General features: G+C 44.9%; 1 protein-coding gene across 1 annotated transcript in view; it reads left to right on the top strand.

Moving 5' to 3' along the window:
• Nucleotides 1-23,376, top strand: part of LOC135810454 (fibrillin-2-like) — a 159,025-nt gene that overhangs the window by 109,369 nt on the left and 26,280 nt on the right. Inside the window, exons 10-24 of the mRNA XM_065323947.1 lie at nt 154-309; nt 479-682; nt 1,703-1,828; nt 3,215-3,370; nt 4,128-4,331; nt 5,972-6,118; nt 6,943-7,092; nt 8,444-8,620; nt 11,306-11,437; nt 12,367-12,486; nt 13,331-13,507; nt 14,837-15,040; nt 19,066-19,212; nt 19,680-19,805; nt 21,626-21,781. Coding sequence (XP_065180019.1) covers nt 154-309; nt 479-682; nt 1,703-1,828; nt 3,215-3,370; nt 4,128-4,331; nt 5,972-6,118; nt 6,943-7,092; nt 8,444-8,620; nt 11,306-11,437; nt 12,367-12,486; nt 13,331-13,507; nt 14,837-15,040; nt 19,066-19,212; nt 19,680-19,805; nt 21,626-21,781 — 2,382 coding nt within the window. The remainder of the gene's footprint in view (nt 1-153; nt 310-478; nt 683-1,702; nt 1,829-3,214; nt 3,371-4,127; nt 4,332-5,971; nt 6,119-6,942; nt 7,093-8,443; nt 8,621-11,305; nt 11,438-12,366; nt 12,487-13,330; nt 13,508-14,836; nt 15,041-19,065; nt 19,213-19,679; nt 19,806-21,625; nt 21,782-23,376) is intronic.

Genomic DNA, 23,376 nt, shown 5'->3' with positions numbered 1-23,376 from the left:
CATAACTCTTTCCCATGTGTTTTTCCTCTATTTTACATTTCTTATTGGCTCAGAGTTAAATTTTGCACACAAATTACTTCGTAAACGTTTCAAGTATGCTTCTTTTCTGTACATAAATGTAAATTTGCCTTTGTATTATATGTTATGTTTCAGCATGTGGCTTCACAGAGTCCAATGTTGCTGGAATCGATAGTACTGGAAATGTAACCTGCAGTAATGGCTACACCCGTGTTCAGGGCATCGTTGCTGTAGCTAGCTGCCCGGTGAATTCTACAACTGGCAACTGGGAAGGAGTTGGAGAATGCCAAGGTAAGAAGGTCCTTGCTGATTCCTAGTTAAGGAGATTGTACGTTGACATGTGACACTATAAAATGCAGGTAGGAAAAGGATCTACATCATGGCTTCTCCTGATGCATGTCAGATTATTCTTTGTTTATGCGGTATTCTAATGTACGTTCATGCCATTCATTTCTCCCAGCTTTGTGCAGCATGCCAAGCATCAACGAGGGAGAAGTCAATGCAACACAAGTGACTGTTTCTGGCTCCAGTGCTGAGTTTTACTCGACAGCTGCGTACAGCTGTAATGAGGGCTATAGACTATCAAGTGGAGTGAGCAATACAAGAGTAAACTGTTCTGTTGTGAGTGAAAGTGCTAACTTCCATGGACCACCTACTTGTCAAGGTAAATATTGTTTCACAAATGTATTATGATTTCTGGAAATGTCAGTATCTAACTACCCTAAAATGCTGGTGCATTCCCAAGAATCTAAGCAGTTCATGGATCACTGCCCATATGTCAGTGTGCCATTTCTTTATCACAGCAATATTTGGTCCCGCTGTTGCTGAGCATGACGCAGGTTACCTGGTCGGTTGCTGCAGCGTACGTTATTCTGACCAGCCATCTGTAAGGCAGAGCACACCAGGAAAGGTTTGGGATCCTGGTCACAGTCAGCCGGCAATCAACTTCAGGAAAGGCCAGAACACCTGTAAAATTGTACAAAGGTGTACGTGCCATTATTGTATTCATAGAAAGGAAAAGGACCAAGGAATGACAAGTTATGCTATAATGTCCACTAACACCACCAGTTACTAAACAATCAGCTCATGCGATAACATTCCACGACACTGACCGACGGCACTGACGTTCTACAACTAACTGGCTATCAGCTCTAACACGCCATGGATGCGCAACAGCCTTCCAACTTGGAAGGTTCTAAGTCATATGATGACATAGGAGGGGAAGGTGAATGCACCAAGACAAGAAAGAGGTGAAAGTCTCAGCTGTGAAGGACGTTGGCGGATGTACTTGCATGTCGATGAAGTTGGAAGGCTGTTGGAGTGCTCATCCATGGGATGCTAGAGCTGATAGCCACTTAGTTGTAGAACAGCAGTACCGTCGGTGAGTGTCGTGCAATGTTATAACATAAGCTGATTGTTTTAATAGTAACTGGTGGTGTTAGTGGACATTATATTATCGCGTAGCTCCTTGGTCCTTTTTTCTTTTCTATCAATTTCTTTTTCTATAAATTATCCTTGGCTCTCCATCCGAGTCTATATTGTATTCCATTTGATTTTGTATACGGCATGCTGCTGATTTTTTGCTGTTGTGTATAATTGTAGATGTCATGGATATGCATATTATGCATCTGCCATGGTTTTTGCAGCTTATTTTCTTTTCTGTGCTTTCCTGTTCTGATTGTAGATATCAATGAATGCAGTCCCTCTAGTGTGAATGATTGTGACTCATCAGCAGCCTGCACAAATACCGTTGGATCATTCACATGCTCTTGTAATGCTGGTTACCATGGAAATGGTACAACATGCAGAGGTGAGTTTGTTGACGTTTCACATGCTTTAAATTGGCTGATCTGCACAACAGAATATTCCACTAAACGCCATTTTCAAGCCGAGAACTATAGATTTATAGCAGGGAGTTGTATGCCCGGAAGGGACACGGCATGCGAAAGCTCGGGCAATGTGCACCTCACTGTTCTTAGGGAAGCCACTGTTAAGAAATTTTGAGAACCTCACAATGCATCTTCCTACGCCACTGTAAGCAGTCAGAAAGTGCGATGGCAGGGCACGAAACTGACAGACTACTGAGACATTCAATGACCTGAGACCTACCTCTAACAGATCTCTAATTTGGAAGGTTCACTGTTATGTAGGACCAAAGAGGGGAAGGTGAGCGCAGCGAAATGTGCACAAGCTAAGTTCCACGGCAACAAAGAATGCCGAATGTTACAGGATGATGATCAGTCCAGTTAATAACATGACAATGCGGTCTAACTACAATTCGAAGCAGCAAAGCAACACACCACCCAGCTTTGGTGGGTCAACAATATCAGAGATAAACCTTCCCCACTTCTGTTCTACCTAACCGTGAACTTTCAGTTGGAAGGCTGTTGGTTTTGCGCACTGGAGATGTGTTATAGCTAGGTCTCAGGTCGTTGAATGCCTCAGTAGTCTGTCACTGTTGTGCCCTGTTTTCGCACTTTCTGACTGCTTGTTATCTTGTTCCAGTCGTGAGTAGTTGCTTCATAAATCGTTTCCATGTGTTTTTCCTCTACTTTACATTTCTTCGGTACTACCTAACCGGGAAAGTTCAGTTGGAAGGCTGTTGGTTCGCGCACTGGAGATGTGTTATAACAAGAGTAGATAAACAAGAGTGTGCAACTCACGGATGGGTTGGCCCACGGCGGAATTTTTGTTGCCGTAATCTTTTCGACGACGCACGCACTGCGAGTCTTTTGGAAAGTTTTCCCTCGTGCCCTTGGCCGGGCTTTACACTACAAGATCGGTGCCCAGCACGTGCTCTCACACTGCTCTGCGACAAAATGCGCGTTTCTCTGAAAAAAGGTGACGTCAACAAAAAATTCCGCCGTAGACCAGGGTATCTGCAGATTGTGCAGGAGAGATCCGGAATTGCACACTCTTGTTTATCTACCCTTGGTTATAGCTAGGTCTCAGGTCGTTGAATGTCTCAGTAGTCTGTCACTTTTGTGCCCTGTTTTCGCACTTTCTGACTGCTTGTTACAGTCGTGGATGGTTGCTTCATAACTCGTTCCCATGTGTTTTTTCTCTATTTTACATTTCTGATTGGCTCAGTGTCCGAGTTAAATTTCGCACACAAATTACTTCGTAAACTTTTCAAGTACGCTTCTTTTCTGTACATAAATGTAAATTTGCCTTTGTATTATATGTTATGTTTCAGCATGTGGCTTCATAGAGTCCAATGTTGCTGGAATCGATAGTACTGGAAATGTAACCTGCAGTAATGGCTACACCCGTGTTCAGGGCATCGTTGCTGTAGCTAGCTGCCCGGTGAATTCTACAACTGGCAACTGGGAAGGAGTTGGAGAATGCCAAGGTAAGAAGGTCCTTGCTAATTCCTAATTAGGGAGATTGTACATTAACATGTGGCAACTGTCTCACGGCAAATCAGGGGTATGTGTGAGTGTGTGAGTGCGTGTGTATGTGTTTGTGTATCCCATATGGTGCAGTGGTATGTGCAGTCGATGTCCAATTGAGAGGTTGCGGGTTCAATTCCCGACGATTATGGTCGCACGCGTCTTTCTTCTCTTTCTCATTCTCTTAGCTCTTCTTTCATTCTCCTGGTTGGTTTACCAACAGCCAGGTATGCCGAAATATGTAGTGTGGTGTGCGTGTGTGATAAAAAAATCATGAAGATCACATTTCCATCATAGTTATTTCTTTGTCCATCACCACTTTCTCTAGAATTTATTCGTGACATCTCAATAAAACCTTCGTGACATGAGGCTTCAGCTGATTCTGTTTATTGCCATCCCTAAATTATGAATAGATGAGAAAAAATGAGAAAAATGAGAAGGAGGGATTCATTGGCCAGAAAAAGCCACTTCAACAAGCTGTGTGGTGTAAACCAGGCTAAAATTAGTGATGGTCAATTCCGATCAGCCTTGCAAGCTGTTGAATGGTGTAACCCGATCACAAGCTGCCATGTTGGAGTTTACGATCAATTCAAAAGTTAACACCCTAAAATGCAGGTATAATATGGAACGGGTCTACATCATGGCTGCTCCTGAAGCATGTCAGATTATTCTTTGTTTATGCGGTAAATGTACGTGCATACCATTCATTTCTCCCAGCTTTGTGCAGCATGCCAAGCATCAAGGCGGGAGAAGTCTATGCAACACAAGTGACTGTTTCTGACTCCAGTGCTGAGTTGTACTCGACAGCTGTGTACAGCTGTAACGAGGGCTATAGACTATCAAGTGGAGTGAGCAACACAACAGTAAACTGTTCTGTTGTGATTGGAAGTGCTGACTTCCGTTCAGCACCTACTTGTCAAGGTAAATTTTGTAAAATGTATTTCATTTCTCGGAATATCAGAAATTGGTACAATACAGTGTATGGATGAATGCCCCATTATCAGTAAGCCACTTATTCATCACTCGGTGGCATCTTTGCCATTGCTCTGACCACCTACTTCCTCCGTTAAGCAAAACTTCGTTGCGTTTTAAAAGTTCAGTCCAAATCATTCTATGGCTACGAACATGCTTTGCAAAGTGGAAAACAAGGCAGCATATGAAAGATATCTATTTACAGATGTCACACAGCTCCTTTCAAAGCAGTCTAGCTTCACTCTTCGTCTGAATCTGATGACGACTCACTCCCTGATGACATCGAGTCTGCATCCTCGCTGACTGTCGCTGCCAGCTTTTGTTCCGCAGCCTTTATAAGTTTCCAAGACACGATTATTTTGATCGTGGAGATCGCCAAGTTCTTCGCTCGAACTGTGAGCTTGACGACCTCCACGGTGGCGCTGGTAGTTATGGCCACTCTCCGGAACGCCATGGAAGGAGCCATACAGACCCAAACAAACGCTCCCCATCTTCGCAGCGGTGTAGTCGTGCCAGCACATTTCCACACCCTGCAGAAGCTCCTTTCTGGTTTCCTTTGCCACGAGTGACATGTCTGTCTACAGGCCGTGGAAGAACGCCAAGTCGTCGACGTTGAGATAAGGATTTTGCGCCGACTGAACGACAACCTGAATGTCGAACGCTTTTGATTTCCACTGCGCTGCAAACACAAGTGCATTGATTTTGGTTGTGTGCGGATGCGCACCATCGACTCGTGCTAGTACAGCAGTGCCTGAGTGCTGGCCAGCTCCTGGACACTTCTTCGAGCCACACGCCTTTCAAACTGTTTCTCATTTTCGCACTTTGGTGTTATGCGCGCACGCCTGGGGTTGTGTTCTGGTGACATCCTGTCTAGAAACGGTTGCATAAGGAGGTGAGGCTGAGAATGTGACAGTGTGTTAGGCCCAAAATCGCTCCGTTTTCATATAATTCATAGCGTTTTAAAGATAAACACATTCAGCCTCATTAACCTAAAATGCCGCGTCGGACCTTTAGGGTCCTAGCGGAATTAACGATTCTGCTTCGCCGATTTTTTCAAAGGACTCCACGCTTTTCGGAGGTTCAAAAGCCTGTCAGAACAATGGACGACAACTCAGCTACCCAATGTAGGGGATAGATCACTGACATGTATGTCTAACGCCGACAGAAATATCATGACAAGAACACTAAAAATGCAACAAATTTTTGCTTAGCGGAGGAAGTAGAAAGCTAAGTGTACAGACTTGTTTGCTGCTGCCCACATAACTAGTGTGCTGGCTTTGAAGAGTGATGGTAAGGCCTCATCGGAATTTCCAGTGACTTTTCTGTTTCGTGTCCTAGTTTCCGAAAGGGAATTATAGTGTGTGCGCGCGCGCGTGTGTGTTTATGTGTTTGTGTGCATGTGCATGTGTGATGTGTATGTACGTGTGTGCATACTTGTGTGTGTGCGTGCATGTGCATGCATGGGTGTGTACGTGCATATGCGGGCGCATGTGTGTTTGTGTGGGTGGTGTGTGTGTGTGCGTGTGTGTGTGCGTGCACGTGTGTGTATGTGTGTGTGTGTGTGCACATGTTCCCTGTTGCTCTCTCAGCTTGTCAAGTCAGTGGCACTGGTCATAAGGTATCTTCTGTATCTGTTAGTGGCATTGTAACTTGTGATGCTGGGTACTACTACAATGGAACGCAGCCTGTTTGTGAAGATCAGTCACCGAACTGGCAAAGTCTTGTATCTTGCAAGGGTATGTACTATATGATCTATAATGTAGGTTTTCTGCCAGGATATCCTGTACAGCGGAAGCCAGTGAAATCCATCTCCAGATCGAGAATTGCACTTTGGCCCTTTATGCAATGCAGTCCAGGGGTGCAGCTCTTGTGTGAGCAAGAGATTACGTTACATGTTATAAACTAATACCTCGGTTTTCCGGACCCCGAAGTTATGGGCAGTTCGATCTACCCTTCACGCGATGCACTTGGTGCGTTCTTTGTATGTGCTTGACCTTGACAAACGTGCATCCATGTTACCCTCGTGCCAGGCCACGAGTTCCCAATTAACTGTGGGTCGCAGCACGACTGGAAAAATTCCTTCCGCTTCCAAGCAGGACTTGAACCTGGTACCCTCTGTTTCTCAATCATGGTCTTAGACCATCCCACTATGCCTGCCATGGATGCAGCTAATGGGATTTCGGTCTTTGACCACTTGGTGGTGGGTCTGATCTACTCACCTCCCCCCGTTTAGGCGCTGCATCTGCGCATTTGATCCTAGAGGGTGGTGGCGTTCCCACGGCGGATGCGGAAAACTCGGCTTTCAGCCGAGTCTCATGCGAACCGTGAAATTTTTATTTAATTTTGACAAACGTGACACAATCTGGTCGCCCCATGCTTCTTTTTTTCTTCATTGCTTGGGGCTATTATTTGAGAAGGGTTTCCAATCGAGTCAGTACAGTATCCTTTGCTTTTCAAACACTTTGTAAGTGTGGGACCAAAGGAAATGGGGGGGGGGGGCAATGGTACTTTGTGTTACTCTGCATGGTCTTATTTTCCTCTTATTTTGCCCTCCCCACAGCCTGCAAGATTCCAATAGGGAAGTTCATTGATTCGATTACTAGCAGTGGAGCTGTAACCTGTGTTACTGGTTATGAGAACACTCCTTCTCAGGCAGCCACCACATGTACCAATGCTGCTGGCGTGTGGCAGAATGCATCAACATGCACGAGTAAGTCTCTGGCAGTAGTTACCGCAATAAAGGAGTATTACCCGGTTTGATGGGTGGAGTTGGCATATTTTCTCTTTTCAGGTGGTTCACTTCCTAAACAGGTCTCTTTGAATTTGGAGCCCCCCCCCCCCCCCAATCCTTTTAATTATTAGAAGTACCGTAAAATCCCACCAGAGCGCCCTACCTCCGACCAATCTAGTAGGTCCAGGTGGGGAGGGGCGGATGGGCTAGTCCTACTTGCCGCATTCAGACACTACATGAACAAGTACTCACCCTACGGAAACTGTGTGTGCACCGACCAAAGGTCAAGAGTAGGGAGTCGTACAGACACACCAAATCCCAGGGTTAGTGCGATCCCTGGTCAAGAGGGTGTGAACTGTTGCATACATTTCCAATTGGGTCGAGCGCACGTCTGAAGTGCAGTACGGCATCACACTTCACAGAGTCATATGTTGGACACAATGGTTATCACTTCCCTGACAAGAAGTCAGGGAGGGGTGCATGGTAGAGAGTCTAGAGACAGTCCTGCTCTGGCGAGATTTTACCGTATTATTATTGTGAGCCCATAATGAGGAGGGAACGAAAGTGTTCGGCTCGGAAAATATTCTCTGTGTTATTTAACTTATTTTAGACTGGTGTGGATGATGTACCTGTAGATACATGTACTGTACTGCATGGAAGCACCCAGTTTGAAAATTCTCATGTAGATATAATTATAAACACAGTCATTGTATGAAGAAGGGCTGAGGCTTTCTGCAGCTTCATCTGTGAACGGAATTCAGGTGGACACACCCATTCCCACAGCGCTGCACATCTGAATTGTTTTTCTTACCTGACGATGGCCAAGTGCCGAAACGTTGTAAAATAATGGAACTGGTTCGGATGTGCAGCGCTATGGGAATGGGTGTGTCCACCCAAATAATTCCTTTCACAGTCCTTGTTCTGGTTCATAAAACTCTTTTTTTGTGTTTGTATCGCTTTCACCCCCAGCATGTGACACGGAAACTTGCCTGATTCCCAGTGCGTGTGTGTGCGCGCATGCAATGGATTCACTCAGGTCGTTCAGAAATGTCATAAATTCACTGGCCGGTCACTGATTTTTTACGATCTTGGGCTCTCTAGAAAGCTGATAGTCTTATTCTGTCGATCCAATGTGTCCAGGAAGAAAAAAGAACAATGATACTTGCATGCGCCTCGCAAGCCACCTCATTGGGTCTGCAAAAGGACGATCCACTTTCTGCCACAAATTATTTCAGCTTGCAGTTCAAAGAGCAGAGGATTCGTGAATTTCAAGCAATCCTCATGATATAATTATATATAAGTTGTTTCTTTTTCTGATCCTCTAATGCAGTTAAGACATGTATAATCTCTGCACCTGCGAATGGCAGTGCCAGTCCACTTCCTCCTACTATTAACTACAACCAACAAGTAAATTACTCCTGCCACACCGGATTCCGTCTGGTTGGAGAGAAAAGCTCTGAGTGCGATGCCAGTGGAAGTCTTACAGCTGCACAGCCTATGTGCCAAGGTGAGGGTCATCAGTTGAGTGTACGTGTGTGTGGGTGCATGCGTGTGTGCGTGCGTGTGTGCGTGTGTGTGCGGGGGGGGGGGGGGGGTGAGAAGGTGTGTGTGTGTGTGTGTGTGTGTGTGTGTGTGTCAGCTAGTCCGGTTGGTGGGTACACTTATGCCTAATTGTGTTGGGTCTGTTGCTAACAGGCTCGGCTGCTTGAAGGTGTATTGTTGTATCTGCCACCTTTGTTGGTTTCAGGGTTCGTATACTTTCTATTTGAAGTATGCATACCTGTTAACCATGGACTTCTTCTGGCTAGATTAACTCTTGTGTAATCAATGATGCTAGTGACGCTTAGATCAGATCCACACTAGTAGCAAGTATTATCTTCACTGGGGGCAGGGGTAACTGCAGTTGGATCCCAGGACGGATACCCTGATGCCGTCAATCCTTTTTCTTCACCTTGTCCTCACCCACTTACTGAGGTGTGGTGAGCCCATAAGTGGGATCATTTTCAAGTCCACCCAGAGTTTTGGGGATTTCAGGGGGTGTCGGCCATTGGGCGGTTCAATAGACAGTTGAGTCATCTTTCCAAGATTCCTTTTGAGTCTCTCTCCCCTCTCCCGGGGAGACCCACGTCACCAGTTTTGGCAGTGAGCAACAAGTACAAGTACAAGTGTGTGTGTGTGTGTGTGTGTGCGTGTGCGGGGGGGGGGGGGGGGTGAGAAGGTGTATGTGTGTGCATGTGAATTCACGTGTCGATCCAGTGCACACTAGGTGAGTTCTGACCAGTGCAGTACATGGCAGTTCTTCGAGTTAAGACCCAGGTACCCTAAATTCAGCCAGGGTGCAACAATTATCGAAATTGTCGAACCTACTACAGTGCGTATCGGTTATAGCGTGATCGTGTAAAAGAATACTGTTTACAAGAATGACCTCTCATATTTTCATCATCATAACATGGGTTTCAAGTAAACATTTATTCTTACAAGCAATGTTATCGAATAGTGGAATATATCGATCCTAAGAATGGATTTCGTGTAGCAAAACATACCATATTAGTACAAAGTGTATCGCCTGTAGTAATAACATCTGCCCAATGCAGTTCTGATCCGACTCGCATTGCATCAAAGTGCTGCAGATTCAACTGTTGTTGTCATGTATCTCATGCTGCATAGCCACATGGCAAGTGTATGGGACTATGAACACCCGCATGCACAGCAGCGATACGTTGTACGTATGATGGCCATCCTGTCTCTGCGCACATCCATCTGATATGTCACACTTGATTTATCGTGTGTAAGAAATATCAGAAATAAGAATAGAAAGTCGTTTCTCAAACACCCACGCTATAACTGATACCTACTGTACATGCACAGGGAGAATGTGTCAAGGGTTGACCTTTTTCTCAAAATTGTTTTGCCGTGCAGTATGGAATTCTCTTCTCGTTATGTTTTTGAAATGTGTTTCTTAAGACCATAATAGAGTTATGTTTTCCGCTGGGTTACGAGTATTTTGACTGGATTTAGCGTTGATAATTGTGCAGACATACCAATCCAAATCCCATGTTTTCCTGTCGAATTAGGATGAGGTTTTTAGCCTAATACAGCGTATAGGAAAAGTGGCCAGAGATCAATTATTGGTGAATGGACTATAGGTACTGCGGTGCTCCCCGATATACACACACGCACACGCACGCACGCACACACACACACACACACACACACACAAACACACACACACACACATACACACACACACATACATGCGCGCACGCACACACACGCATGCACGCACACACACACACACACACACACACACACACACACACACACACACACACACACACACACACACTCATACACACACACACACATACACACACACCTTTGGACCTTTGGAAAGCCCATCGCCGAAGGCGATGATAGCTATTAGGCGAGGCAGTAGTTCTTGTGTCGGGATAAATCATTCGGACGGCGAATACACACACACTCACCTTGGACCTTGGACGCCCATTGCTAGTGCGATGATAGCGTGTGAGCTGAGCAATATGGGGAGTGACGTCAGTGGGAAATCACTCCCTTTGCATATTTTAAACCTTTGTTTTTTTCAATTTGTGCTATCTTTTAAAGTGCTATTTGGTCAATGCTCTGACCGCCAAATATGTTGTTGGCGCCACTAGCACTATGTTTCAAGTGCTATTTTTGTCAATGCTCTGACCGCCAAAGTGCCGGTTATAAGGACTTGCTTGCTACCTTGTTAATCACCATTGTATTCGACTTGAAGAGTAATGGTACGAAAGGCCTAGTCGAAATTATATGGCTTCTGTGCTTCGTGTGCTGATTTGCTTTCCTCCAACCAAAAATCTATTCAATTTGTGACTCCAGTTCCGTATTTTCTACTGACGTCATTGCAGCATTCATACTTTCCATAGCTCTGATTAAATTGTTGTCTCCACGTAGACTACATGGATATAGTCGTATATAGCGCGCGTAAATCATGAATTAGTTTGAACTTGAAACATACTTCCAGCAAGGTGGTTTTTTCGCGCCCTAGGCAGTACGTGGGTATGCCACCAATTTGCAATTCGCAATTCGCCATGCCATTCTTATTTCAATTATACCTAGGAAAATTTAATTGATGGGTTTACAGTAAGTTTGAACTAGTCCCGTGGTTCCTCATTTTTGTGTATCTCATGGCCAGATATCAATGAGTGTGGTAACACTACTCTCCCGGATGATGATTGCCACCATGATGCCTTGTGTACTAACACTCCAGGAAGTTTTGGGTGTTCGTGTAACAGTGGCTATACTGGAAATGGGACCTATTGCGAAAGTGAGTTGCTTTGTATTATCAGGATTCTCTTCTAACTAGAAGCACTTGCCAGTCTTCATTTCCATTTCAGTCCATTCATTCGAAACTTGCACCCTATGGCTGTGTCTATATGAGGCGTTTCAACGCGGGTCAAGTTTCAACCCGCCATGAACAGAGATTGACTGGCGTGTTTACATGGTGCGTTGTGCTTGACCCTGGTTGAAATTTTGCGCTGGGTTGATTTCAACCCTCCCCTGGGGGGGGGGGGGGGGGGGGGGGGCGGGGAGGGTTGAAATCGAGAAATCGTACAACTGTACCTCTGTGGGTATCTCGCGTCAGGTTTGAACAGCACTGCACAGGCAAATTTCGCCCGAAAACATTCACGTGACCATGAAGTGGACTTTTAGTGGCATATCAATAATTGACCCGGGTCAACTGTCTTCATGTACACACCCACCTATTTTTTTTCCATCTTACAGACTTTCAGCCCGGGTTGAGCTAGACCCAGGTTGGAAATTCTCGTGTAGCACAGCCTATCTTTCTAACCCCTTGAGTGCGGATGATGTACTAGTACATCATCAGACGCACTCTGGCCCCACGGATGACGTGTATATGTAAGCTTATGGCCCGTGCCTTCAGTCTTTAGGCCAGCTAGCCGAGTTCTAGTGTCTATGCTTCGTGCAAGAGAGTTCCCGGCTTGCGATGTCCAGCAATCTACAGAACTACCTTTTTTCTCTTTTCCGCTCGCATACAACGCAATAATGTACAATTTCTCCAATTTCGACCTGAGTATGCCGCTTGGCCTGGCGTGCCTTGGCTGATTTTCGCTTTTGTTCTTGCTGTTGAGTGCTGGTCTGTGTTCTACCTACCACTTCCTGTGGTAGGTAGATTTCACTACTGTAATGTATTTCTTTACATTTTGGATGGATATGTTTTATTTTCTCCTGTAGATATCAACGAATGTGTAAGTGGACACGAATGTGACACAAATGCAAACTGTACGGATATGATTGGTACTTATCGTTGTGACTGTGTTGTTGGCTACAATGGCACTGGACGCTCTTGTACAAGTAAGTCCCTGCAACAAGTACATGCAGCAAGCTTCCATAATGAAGTTTGGCTGTTTCCTCTTATGGTCAATGGCTTAGTAGCTATTGCACACAATTACTATATTTTTAAGTGCATTATCGCAAGTGTGGCGGGATTGCCACTCTCGATTATGCCATTCAGGGCACCATGCAGGGAATGAAGAGAGAGAGGGGAAAAGAGAAAGAGGGGAGAGAGAGAGGGGGGAGAGAGAGAGGGGGGAGAGAGAGAGAGAGAGAGAGAGAGAGAGAGAGAGAGAGAGAGAGAGAGAGAGAGAGGGGTGAGAGAGAGAGAGGGGGAGAGAGAGAGAGAGGGGAGAGAGACAGACAGACACCCCCCCCCCCACACACACACACATACACACACACACACACACACACAATAACTTGCTGAATGAGAAACGTTAATCACGATAGGTCACACTCGTGTAAGTATTTTGTATTCGGCCCTAAATGCTGAACCGAGAGTACATAGTGCAAGTCTACGTCAGTTTGGGTAGGGGAACTCATTGTGTCGACTTTCTTCACTCTCAACCCAAATGTTTTGCGGAAATACAAACATATTTTGATTTCGCATTTACATGAGGATGGTTTGAAGAAAATGAGCCACCCCCCATCCCCTCTCTTACACAAGCCTGTTTGGTAGTGAAGTCGATGCTGCTGCGAAATATTCTCTGAATGGCAATCATTATGATTTCCTATACATGGCAGAATTCCAGTCTTGTACTGTATCTGTGGGAGGAAACAACAACTGAGATAAACCTCTTTCATAGGGAGTTATGACACAATGTGAAACTAACTTCAATTAAAATGGCTTTTGCTCTCACAGTTGTGACCTGCCAGAAGCCTGCTCCACCAAGCAAAGCCATTGTGTCTCCTGGAACATTTACATATAACCAGCAGCTGAACTTTTCATGCCAGATTGGCTACACTCTGCAAGGATCTGGCCATGTTCTCTGTCAGGACAATGGGCAACCAACAAATTATGCAACGACTGCATGTGCTGGTGAGTTGTCATAATTATTTCCTTTCCCATCAATATTTCCTTACTCATTCTACATGTATGTGGCTAGCACTCCCGCTCACCCTAGTTGAATGTAACTTCTGCCTCGTGCTGCTTATGGGAGCTGCAGTGGAACCCGGCCCTAAGATTCTCCTTTTTGTATTTTTTTGTATTTTATTATATTTAAGGATTTCCCAAAGGCTTTGGGCCTGTCGAGGGGATCTCCTGCAAGCTTTGCAGTCAAATGTCCTCAATTAGTAGACATTAAATCGTGCACATCAGATTTGACTGTAGTAGACGGACTTTCTCCTACACAAACCTTAAGTCACAGTGGCCAGTGATGCATAACTGCCTTGCTTACATTTAGAGATCGCTAGCTAGCGCTGGGAGTTGTAACTAGACTTACCGTACCGTATATCGATATAGACTTACCGTACCGTATATCGATATAGACTTACCATACCGTATATAGATATAGACTTACCGTACCGTATATCGATATAGACTTACCATACCGTGTATAGATATAGACTTACCATACCGTATATAGATATAGACTTACCGTACCGTATATAGATCCGTCTGTCAGTTTCTCAGTTCAGTTATTGCAGTCTTTACTTCTGTTTTCTTAGTCTTACCTTCACTTGAGTCTTCCTGTGCTAATAACATTGTCTCTTCGTGTAATCACTTAGTTCAATATTATTCCTTGAAACTACTACTTGTGCAATTGTGAATCGTGAGAGAAATTCAGTTTGTCTTGTCACTAGGTCGCTCATTACAGTGACTTCAAAAAGTATCATATTGCCCTTGACCTTAAAACTGCTCCAGTTTTCATGATGTTACTCATGCACCAGACACTCCTTCAATCCATGGAATGTTTTCTTTCCCTTCTCATCAGAGCAGTGCAGGGAATGATGTACTATGTATTATCCTAATGAAAAGGTTAAGAAAACGATTCAAAGATTAGAGGAGTGTCTTCTTGCTTTGCTGTATGGACTGCAAGTGTTCTTAACTAATTGCACTAGGTTCATAGGCCTCTGAACTATCATTGTAACTTCTTTCAATAGGTATCTTTTTCACTCCACTCGGTAGATAGTTTGCCTTATTATAATTGTTGGATAGTTGTTCACAGAAAATACCAGTTGACGATATGCCAAAGACTGTGGCGGTGCTGTGATCAGTATCGTAATCATGATGCTGTTCCCGCTATCCATATCAGTAATCATTAGGTCCCACGCTGTGACCTCTCTTAATGGGTAGTGGATTGTGGAATGGATTGTCCTTTGTTAGTACACTATACTTATGTTTGCGAATGCCATTGATTTCTTCCAGCTTTGTGCAGCAAGCCAACTATCCCTCATGGAAGTGTCGAAGCAACGCAAGTGATTGTTTCTGGCTCCAGTGCTGAGTTGTACTCGACAGCTATGTACAGCTGTAACGAGGGCTATAGACTATCAAGTGGAGTGAGCAACACAACAGTAAACTGTTCTGTTGTGATTGGAAAGGCTAGCTTCCATTCAGCACCTACTTGTCAAGGTAATTTGTTGTAAATGTACTTTCTCTTGCCCTAAAATTTAAGCAGAGCATGGATCAGTCCTTTCTTTGCTACAAATCCACAATGTGAAAATATTGTGTGTGCGTGCGTGCGTGCATGTGTGCGTTTGCGTGTGTGTGTGGGGGGGGGGGGGGGTTGCGGGTTCGATTCCCAACGATTATGGTCACACAAGTCTTTCTTCTCTTTCTCAGACTCCTCCTTACTTTTCTATCATTTTCCTGGGTGCATGTGTGCGTGCGTGCGTGCATGTGTGCGTGTGTGCATGTGTGTGGGTTTGTGGGTGTGTGAGGTTGCGGGTTCGATTCCCAACGATTATGGTCACACACGTCTTTCTTCTCTTTCTCAGACTCCTCCTGACTTTTCTATCATTTTCGTGGGTGGTTAAGGTGGCTCACGCCTATTTCAAAAAAATTAACGATTGCTCTGAAAATTTGGTGGGCGGTTGCTCTTAGGTAGTGTATGCAAATGGCGAGTTAAAAAAACGGGGTCTCAATGCTAACTTTTGAGATATAGGCGATGACAATTTCACTAAATTGTCAAATTTGTACAGGATTTATGATGTATAGCGGACGGGTATTTCATCAAGAACCTGATTTACAATCTTCCTCATTTTTTGGTTATTGAATGGACTAACTGTGTACATGCCAATGAGAAAATAAAAAACATATGCTTCAATGCTCAATTTCGCCATATAGGCGCAGAATGCCATTTTGATAAGTTTGCTTTGGTGCATGTACATGTACACCTACATATCCCATGTACATGTACATATACATCTACCCTTCTCTACTAGCCCACCCAACCCTGCAATACACATAGACACACGTGTACACACACATACCACACACAAACACACACACACACGCATACATGCAAACACACACACGCATACATGCAAACACACACACACACACACACACACACACACACCTGTCCTGTCGAGCCACTACCACAAGGGTCACGTGGGCCCCGGAGGGGCAGCAGAGAGAGAGAAAGAGCACGCCACCCGGTGGCGCTCCAGACACACACGCACACACACACACACACACACCTTTGGACCTTTGGAAAGCCCATCGCCAAAGGCGATGATAGCTATTAGGCGAGGCAGAACACACACACACACACACACTACTACTACTACTACTACTACTACTACTACTACTACTACTACTACTACTGCTACTGTAGCAAGGGCCACACCATTCCGAAAGAAGCCGGAGTCATTGTCAGGAGCAGAAACGGAGATGACGACTCAGGTCACTCTGTCGACGGAACTGACGGCTGCAGCGAGAACAGCGGACACAATATGACGCTCTGTCAGACTTGGTTGCCCGATGGCCACGGTCGCACATGTGACGTCTGAAACCAGGCACTGACTTGAATTGCCGATTGCATGTCAAACACAAGAGAGAAGCATGGACGCTGAGCGGAATAGATGATGCCGGCGCGGACACTTTCGATGGTTCCAGGGGCAAACAATGATGCACACGCAGGCCACCACGAGAGTGAAACCACCTTCTGCATGTACCACACTGCACAGCACCACGCTGATCCTGGATGGGGAGACTTTGCTCTGCGCCACATTTGTGCCTTGTTTGTCACCTGGCTGGCGAAATGACCGATGGAAGATAAGACAGTCCACCCGCCAGGCAGACCTATCCTGAGCAACCTCATACCAGGCCAGACAGACAGACACACACACACAACCACACACGCACAAACGTGCGTGTAAACAGTGACTAAACACACACACACACACACACACACACAAGGCACACACATGATCGCACGCCTGCAGACCATCGCTCCAATGAAGATAAGATTACTACTTCTTTGCGTAAATATGTTTGAGATAGAGTGTCACTCTTAGATGTGACTGATGCCATCAACCAATGTCAAGGAAAAAAATTCACGGTTCGCGTCAGACTCGGCTAGAGGCCGAGTTTTCCGCATTCGTAGGAACGCCATTATCCTTCAAGGATCAAGGCGCAGATGCAAGGAAAGAATGTGTTCAATCTTCTTCTGCACACGTAGAAATAGGTTTGGGCATTTTCGATGATTTAGAATGTACGTCGCGTGAATATGACAATGTGACAGAGGCAGCCACAATTTACTGATTACTGTGCATTGATCTAGCTATATACACTGCAAGTGCACTGTAAATATTGTGTTACATGCACGTAGTTGTGAAGGGAGACAGTGTACATGTACATTCACCAATGACACACCAGTCAGACAGCAGGTTAGGGCTAGTCAAAGTTATGAAGTCACAATATGCGATACAAAGGCACAATTTTGCGATGTACTTGAGTTTGTGAATATAATAGTGGACTTTGTGTTCACACATACTCTACCAAATTGCCATGCACACCCTTGTAACACACACACACTTGAGCCTGGGGAGCATGATTGCTGTCAGCCAGTGTTGCTTTCAAATGCTTATTCTCGTCAGGAGTGATGTGAAACACATACTGGTAAATATCAATCTCTAAAAAATGCCTCCTAAATAAAACGCTCAAGCACTGAGTCTAGTCAGAGTGATAAGACAATAAATTGAAGGAATTTCTCAACAAAAATTCAGTGTACCGCTGTGATCAAGCCGTGGCAATAACTATAGTAGAGTTCTTGGTGGACAGCGATTACCATAAAGAAATGGTGAGATACTACAGTAGTACCCTCTACTGACACAATGCAACCACGTTGTCTAGTACATGTTCGAATCAAAAATACTTTCGTACATTCGTGACCATTTCAATTTATATTCAAGCGCGACCTCCACAATTCACTGGCTTCAGAGTCGATTGATCATTATAGAACGGCCATTCTTGACAAAATAGTCAGACAAATTTTGCGAAGGATGGCGTTCTACTGTGGAAGGGACTCGCCAAGTCACTTGAACCAATTCAACGAAAATACAAAATACTCAGGTTTTACACATTCACGTACCCGTCTGTGCCGTCCCCCATTCCTTCCAAGACATCCACATAGACTCCAACGCTTTTATTCTACTCTTTTTCCGAAGCCGACCATGGGCATGGGCAGTGCCTGCTGGAAGGGACATCCCAACACTTCTCTGACAGGTGACAATTTCCACAAGTAAAAAATGCACCTAAAAAAAAGTAGCCAAGTGAAGGAGTGAAAAAAAGAAGAAAAAAGCTCACTCTCTAGACTCGAGTACGAGAGTTTCGTACTCAGGCCATCTGCTCGAGCTGGACCCTTCGAAACTGGAGTGCGCTACAAGCTCGCTACGCCAACTCCGCATGTCTTTTCTCGAACGTAGGATGCGCGAGAACCTGCGCAGAAGACGAGTTTAGAAATAGGCGCGAGCCACCTTAACAGCCAGTGCATGGTGGAGTATGTGGTGTGATGTGTGTGTGGGTAAAAATGAAAAAGACCATAAATTTGGGATTCACTGGCCAGAAAAAGTCACCTCAGGCCAGACCAGGCTGAATAGTGGCGGTCGATTCTTCAGCCTTGCAAGCGGTTGAATGGTGCAATCCCAGCACAAATTGCTATGGGTTCTGCTGTAGTATCGCTATCATCGCCTCCAGTGATGGGCGTTAAAAGGTCAAAAAAGGTGCGTGCATGCGTGTGTGTGTGCGTGCGTGCGTGCGTGCGTGCGTGCGTGTGTGTGTGTGTGTGTGTGTGTGTGCATTCCACACCAGTAATAAAATTCATCTTTACTTTAGTTTCCTGCTGCATGCAATCATAGTAACAGTGTATGTGTGTGTGTGCGTTTGTGTGTGTGTGCGTGTGCGTGTGTGTGTGTGTACATGTGTGTGTACATATATATATGTGTGTGTGTGTGTGTGTGTGTGTGTGTGTGTGTGTGTGTGTGTGTGTGTGTGCATGTGTGTGCATGTGTGTGCATGTGTGTGCATGTGTGTGCATGTGTGTGTATGTGTGTGTGTGTTTGTGCATGTGCGCGTGTGCGTGTGTACATGTGTGTGTGTATGTGTGTGTGTGTGCGTGCGTGGGGGCACGTATGTTCATTGTTGGTCTTCAGCTTGCCAAATTGGTGGCAGTGGTCACAAGATATCTTCTGTATCAGATAGCGGCACTGTAACTTGTGATACTGGGTACAACTACAGTGGAACACAGCCTGTGTGTGAAGATCAGTCACTAAACTGGCAGAACCTTAAGTCTTGCCAGGGTATGTACAAATTAATCTAAATTGCAGGGTCATAATTATATCCATTTTTTCTGTTGCGTAAAATTTGTAAGGCTTTGTAGGATGGATCTGAGGTGTTGGATGTCTCGGATGCTAAAATCTTCCAGTGCTCCTGCCCTTACATAGAGGGATTTCCTGCTGCTGCGGAACATAGCATGGACTTTCTGGCCGGCTGCCGTACCACTTGTTACTCTGGCTAGCTATCTGCAAGGCAGATCACGCTGGAACAAAGTTTGGATCCTGGTCACAACAGGCGGTCAATCAACTTCAGCAAAGGGTGGAACTCCTCTAGCATTGTAACATAGTGGAGTACTTCGTGCCATATTGTACTTCATTTGACTTTGTAGACGGCATGCTGCTGATTATTGCTGTTGCGTATAATTGTAGGTGTCGTGATTATGCATATGCATCAGTCATGGTTTTTCTGTGCTTTCCCATTCTGATTGCAGATATCGATGAATGCAGTCCCTCTGGTGTGAATGATTGTGACTCATCGGCAGCCTGCACAAATACTGTTGGATCATTCACATGCTCTTGTAATGCTGGTTTCCACGGAAACGGTACAACATGCAGAGGTGAGTTTGTTGACGCTTCGCATGCTTTAAATTGGTTGATCTGCATGACATAAAATTCCCCTAAAACGCCATTGTCAAGCCAAGAGCTATAGATTTATAGCAGTGAGTTGTATTCCCTGGAGGGGACACGGCATACAAAAACTCGGGTATGTGCACCTCACGATTCTTAGGGAAGCCGCTGGGTAGAAATTTCAAGAACCTCACAACGTGCACATATACCTATTGTGACTTTCATCTCAAAGTATACGAGAGTATGAAATATATGACTTTCGTTAACTATTCATAGATGAACAGTTTCCTCGGAGACAAGAATGCGATAATAAGTTTTCAGTTTCACTAGTACACTTTCAAGCCTTATCAAGTAGATGGAGAACAATACGCGAATATTGCTCAAGAAGGATAGAGAAAGAAGCCTCCAGTGAAAAGGAAAGAACCAAAAAAGGACCCACCCGCATTGTGCCCTGGCGTATGGATCAGTTTTCTAGGGGGCACAAGTGGGCGCTGTCGGGCGAAGGGAACACAACACGTCCTTCTGAACCTTTTGAAAAATCACCCAATTTCTATTGCGTCCACGATCTCATTTTCTTTGTGGCGCATGAACTCTGATGCCCTGAAAGGCACTCGGCGGAAATAAAATTGTATGGGCATCAGGCTGTGTCAAACATGATCCACAGAGATCCTCTCCCTTGTTTATATACCTCCCTGATTTATAACTAGATCTGTCCTACTGAGCAATTTGTCAGTTAGCACACCTTCAGCTTACCGGTGAATTGATTTTTAAACGTACCTGCATCTGCAACTTATTTAATTTTAAATAAGAAGAGACGCAAGAGAGATTGGAAGCTTTGTCACAACTCTGAGTTTCACATATTACTACGATCATCAGGTAAATAAGAAGAGAGAAATTCGGTCTGTTGTGCTGATATACAACATCTCTACTTAAGCCTGGTTCACATTCAATGCAACACTGACAGTACGGGACATAAGGGCCTGTCGGGCTGGGGTGAGCCGTAAAATCGTAAAATCGTGTATGATTCGTACGACATGACATGCCGCACTTGTTGCGATGTTCAACGTCAAACAGCGCGAGTCATAAGGCACGATCCATGACGGGGTGACTTTCGGGCCTAATATCTTGTTTTTCGGGACTTCTTTTCAATTATTTATCCTTGATTGAAGTGGAATCAAGTTCACAAGACCAGTTTTTCGTGAAGACCAAAATGTAGCCCCGAACGTTCTGCCATTCTAATAATAGCCCCGGAAATGATAAAGCAGTTCATCTGTCACGCTTCTGAACTATCCCTCAATAAAGGAAGTGACATGAAACCTTATCTTGCTAAAATTCAACTCAGTGGTGTTAGCCATTCTGTGAGTTATCATGGGAAGCGTAGTGTTCGAAATGCTAGAAACTTTCCAAGTACGAATCGGGAGTAGTCGGCTCATGATGCCGCCTCCTGTTCACACTCAAATTGCACGCGTTTTGTACGCTTGCATCCCCATCTACGCCCGTCTACGGTATAAAAAGTTGAACTGATCCAACTCTTCCCGTCACTTCCCGATCTGTACGGTACTACGGTTGAGTGCCCGTTCCTGGTGTTCACATTGGACGCCGTCAGACCGTCCCGTCGCTTCCCGTTGATCCTGACGTCGCACCCCGTCGAATGTGAACTAGGCTGTACAATGAGTTTGCACAACGGGAATTGAGTAGGACACAAATTAAACATGCATGCACTGATCACTTGGTCAACTTTTCAAGTTTGCTTCTTGTCTGTACATGTACATGAATATAAATTTACCTTTGTATATATGTTATATTTCAGCATGTGGCTTCACAGAGTCCAATGTTGCTGGAATCAACAGTACTGGCAAAGTAACCTGTAGTAATGGCTACACCCGCGTTCAGGGCGACGTTGCTTTAGCTACCTGCCCGGTGAAATCTGCAACTGGCAACTGGGAAGGAGTTGGAGAATGCCAAGGTAAGAGGGTCCTTGCTGATTCCTAATCGGGGAGATTGTACGTTAACATGTGGCAGGTATCGTCAATAATATATAAGCTCCTAAGAGTCTGCAACCGTCTTCGACGGCGAAAACTCCGATCACATGTCTCGGGTTCGTTTTGTACTACATGCAAATGATGGATAGCGTGCGCGCAATCCGAATATCTGCCAATATCATGCTGGAGAGTTGCATACACGCAGTGAGTTTCTGTCCGAGAGTGCTTTTCTATTTCTCCGCTGCTCGCTAAAAACGCGCTGGAAACCTACAACTGGGACACTACACCACGTGATGTGAGTTGTCACAGTCAGCAAACCCCATAGAAAGGGTATCAGGAGTTGCTCACTCTTTTGGGAGCTTATATACTAGTCTCTTAGTATCGTTATCACTGTCTTCCTGTCTCACGGCAAATCAGGGGTATGTGTGAATGAGTGTGTGTATGTGTGTATGTGTGTGTGTATGCGTCCCATATGGTGCAGTGGTATGTGCAGTCGCTTTCCAATTGAGAGAGTGCGGGTTCAGTTCCCGACGATTATGATCGCACACGCCTTCCTGCTCTTTCTCATTCTCCTAGCTCTTCTTTCATTCTCCTGGGTGGTTTATCAACAGTCAGTGCATGCCGGAGTATGTGCTGCGGTGTGTGTGTGTGTGTGTGTGTGTTTGTGTTAAAAAAAGAAACCTTGAAAAGGATTCAATGGCCAGAAAAAGCCCCTTCAACCAACTGTGTGATCTAACCCAGGCTTAAATTAGTAGTGGTCAATTCATCAGCCTTGCGAGCTGTTAAATGGTGTAATCCCATCACAAGTTGCTATGTCTAGCATAGCTTGTTCGCTATCATCCCTTCAGCGATGGGCAGGACTATGAGCAGGAGTATGAGTGTTTGGGATCGGCTCCACTTAGTATCGGTGAGAATTTTGCTCAGCTCGAATCAATTCTACCAGTACACTGATTTTTCCCCCAGTACATGCATGCCAATGAAGGAAGGATAGTATCCCTGATGATAGATTATGTGCCAATTTTCCATGTACAGGGACAAGCAGTCATGGTGACAGAATTACATGGACTACGCAGGTAGAGTCTACGCTACTCTGCGCCACCAGAATAATAAAGAGATATTCCGAAAAAAGACAAAATATCAATGTCATGTAGTACCCATACAGTACCCATCGACAAATATCCAGTTTACTGGATATTCATTTTTTTCTTTTTTTCACACTTGAAATTAGCAAGGTCCTCACAGTTGATGGAATGTTAAGTAATGCGCAATACAGAGTGGTGTTTCGCAGAGATTACCTTCTCTTTCCTCAGCACGTGATGAAGACTGGTTAGAGTTCTTCGAGTATACATTTGATTACAACATTTTCAAAAAATGCAGCTCGCGTTGCCAATCCTCCAGGGACTATTTTCTCTAAACAAAAGAATGGGGGAAATGTCACCCGCAACGAAAGTGCCAAAGTTGGTTTGTTTGTTTAGTTCGATTTTACTTCACCATAAGCACAGGCAAAATCTGCCTTCTCACTGGGCGTATTCCCACAGTTCTCGCAAAAGAACAGACAACCAGATCAAGCTAAGCATGC

Source organism: Sycon ciliatum, chromosome 2 (genome assembly GCF_964019385.1).
Source record: "Sycon ciliatum chromosome 2, ocSycCili1.1, whole genome shotgun sequence".
NCBI lineage: Eukaryota > Metazoa > Porifera > Calcarea > Leucosolenida > Sycettidae > Sycon > Sycon ciliatum.
The sequence above is the reverse complement of the archived record's forward strand: the minus strand, read 5'-3'. Positions and strand labels throughout refer to the sequence as shown.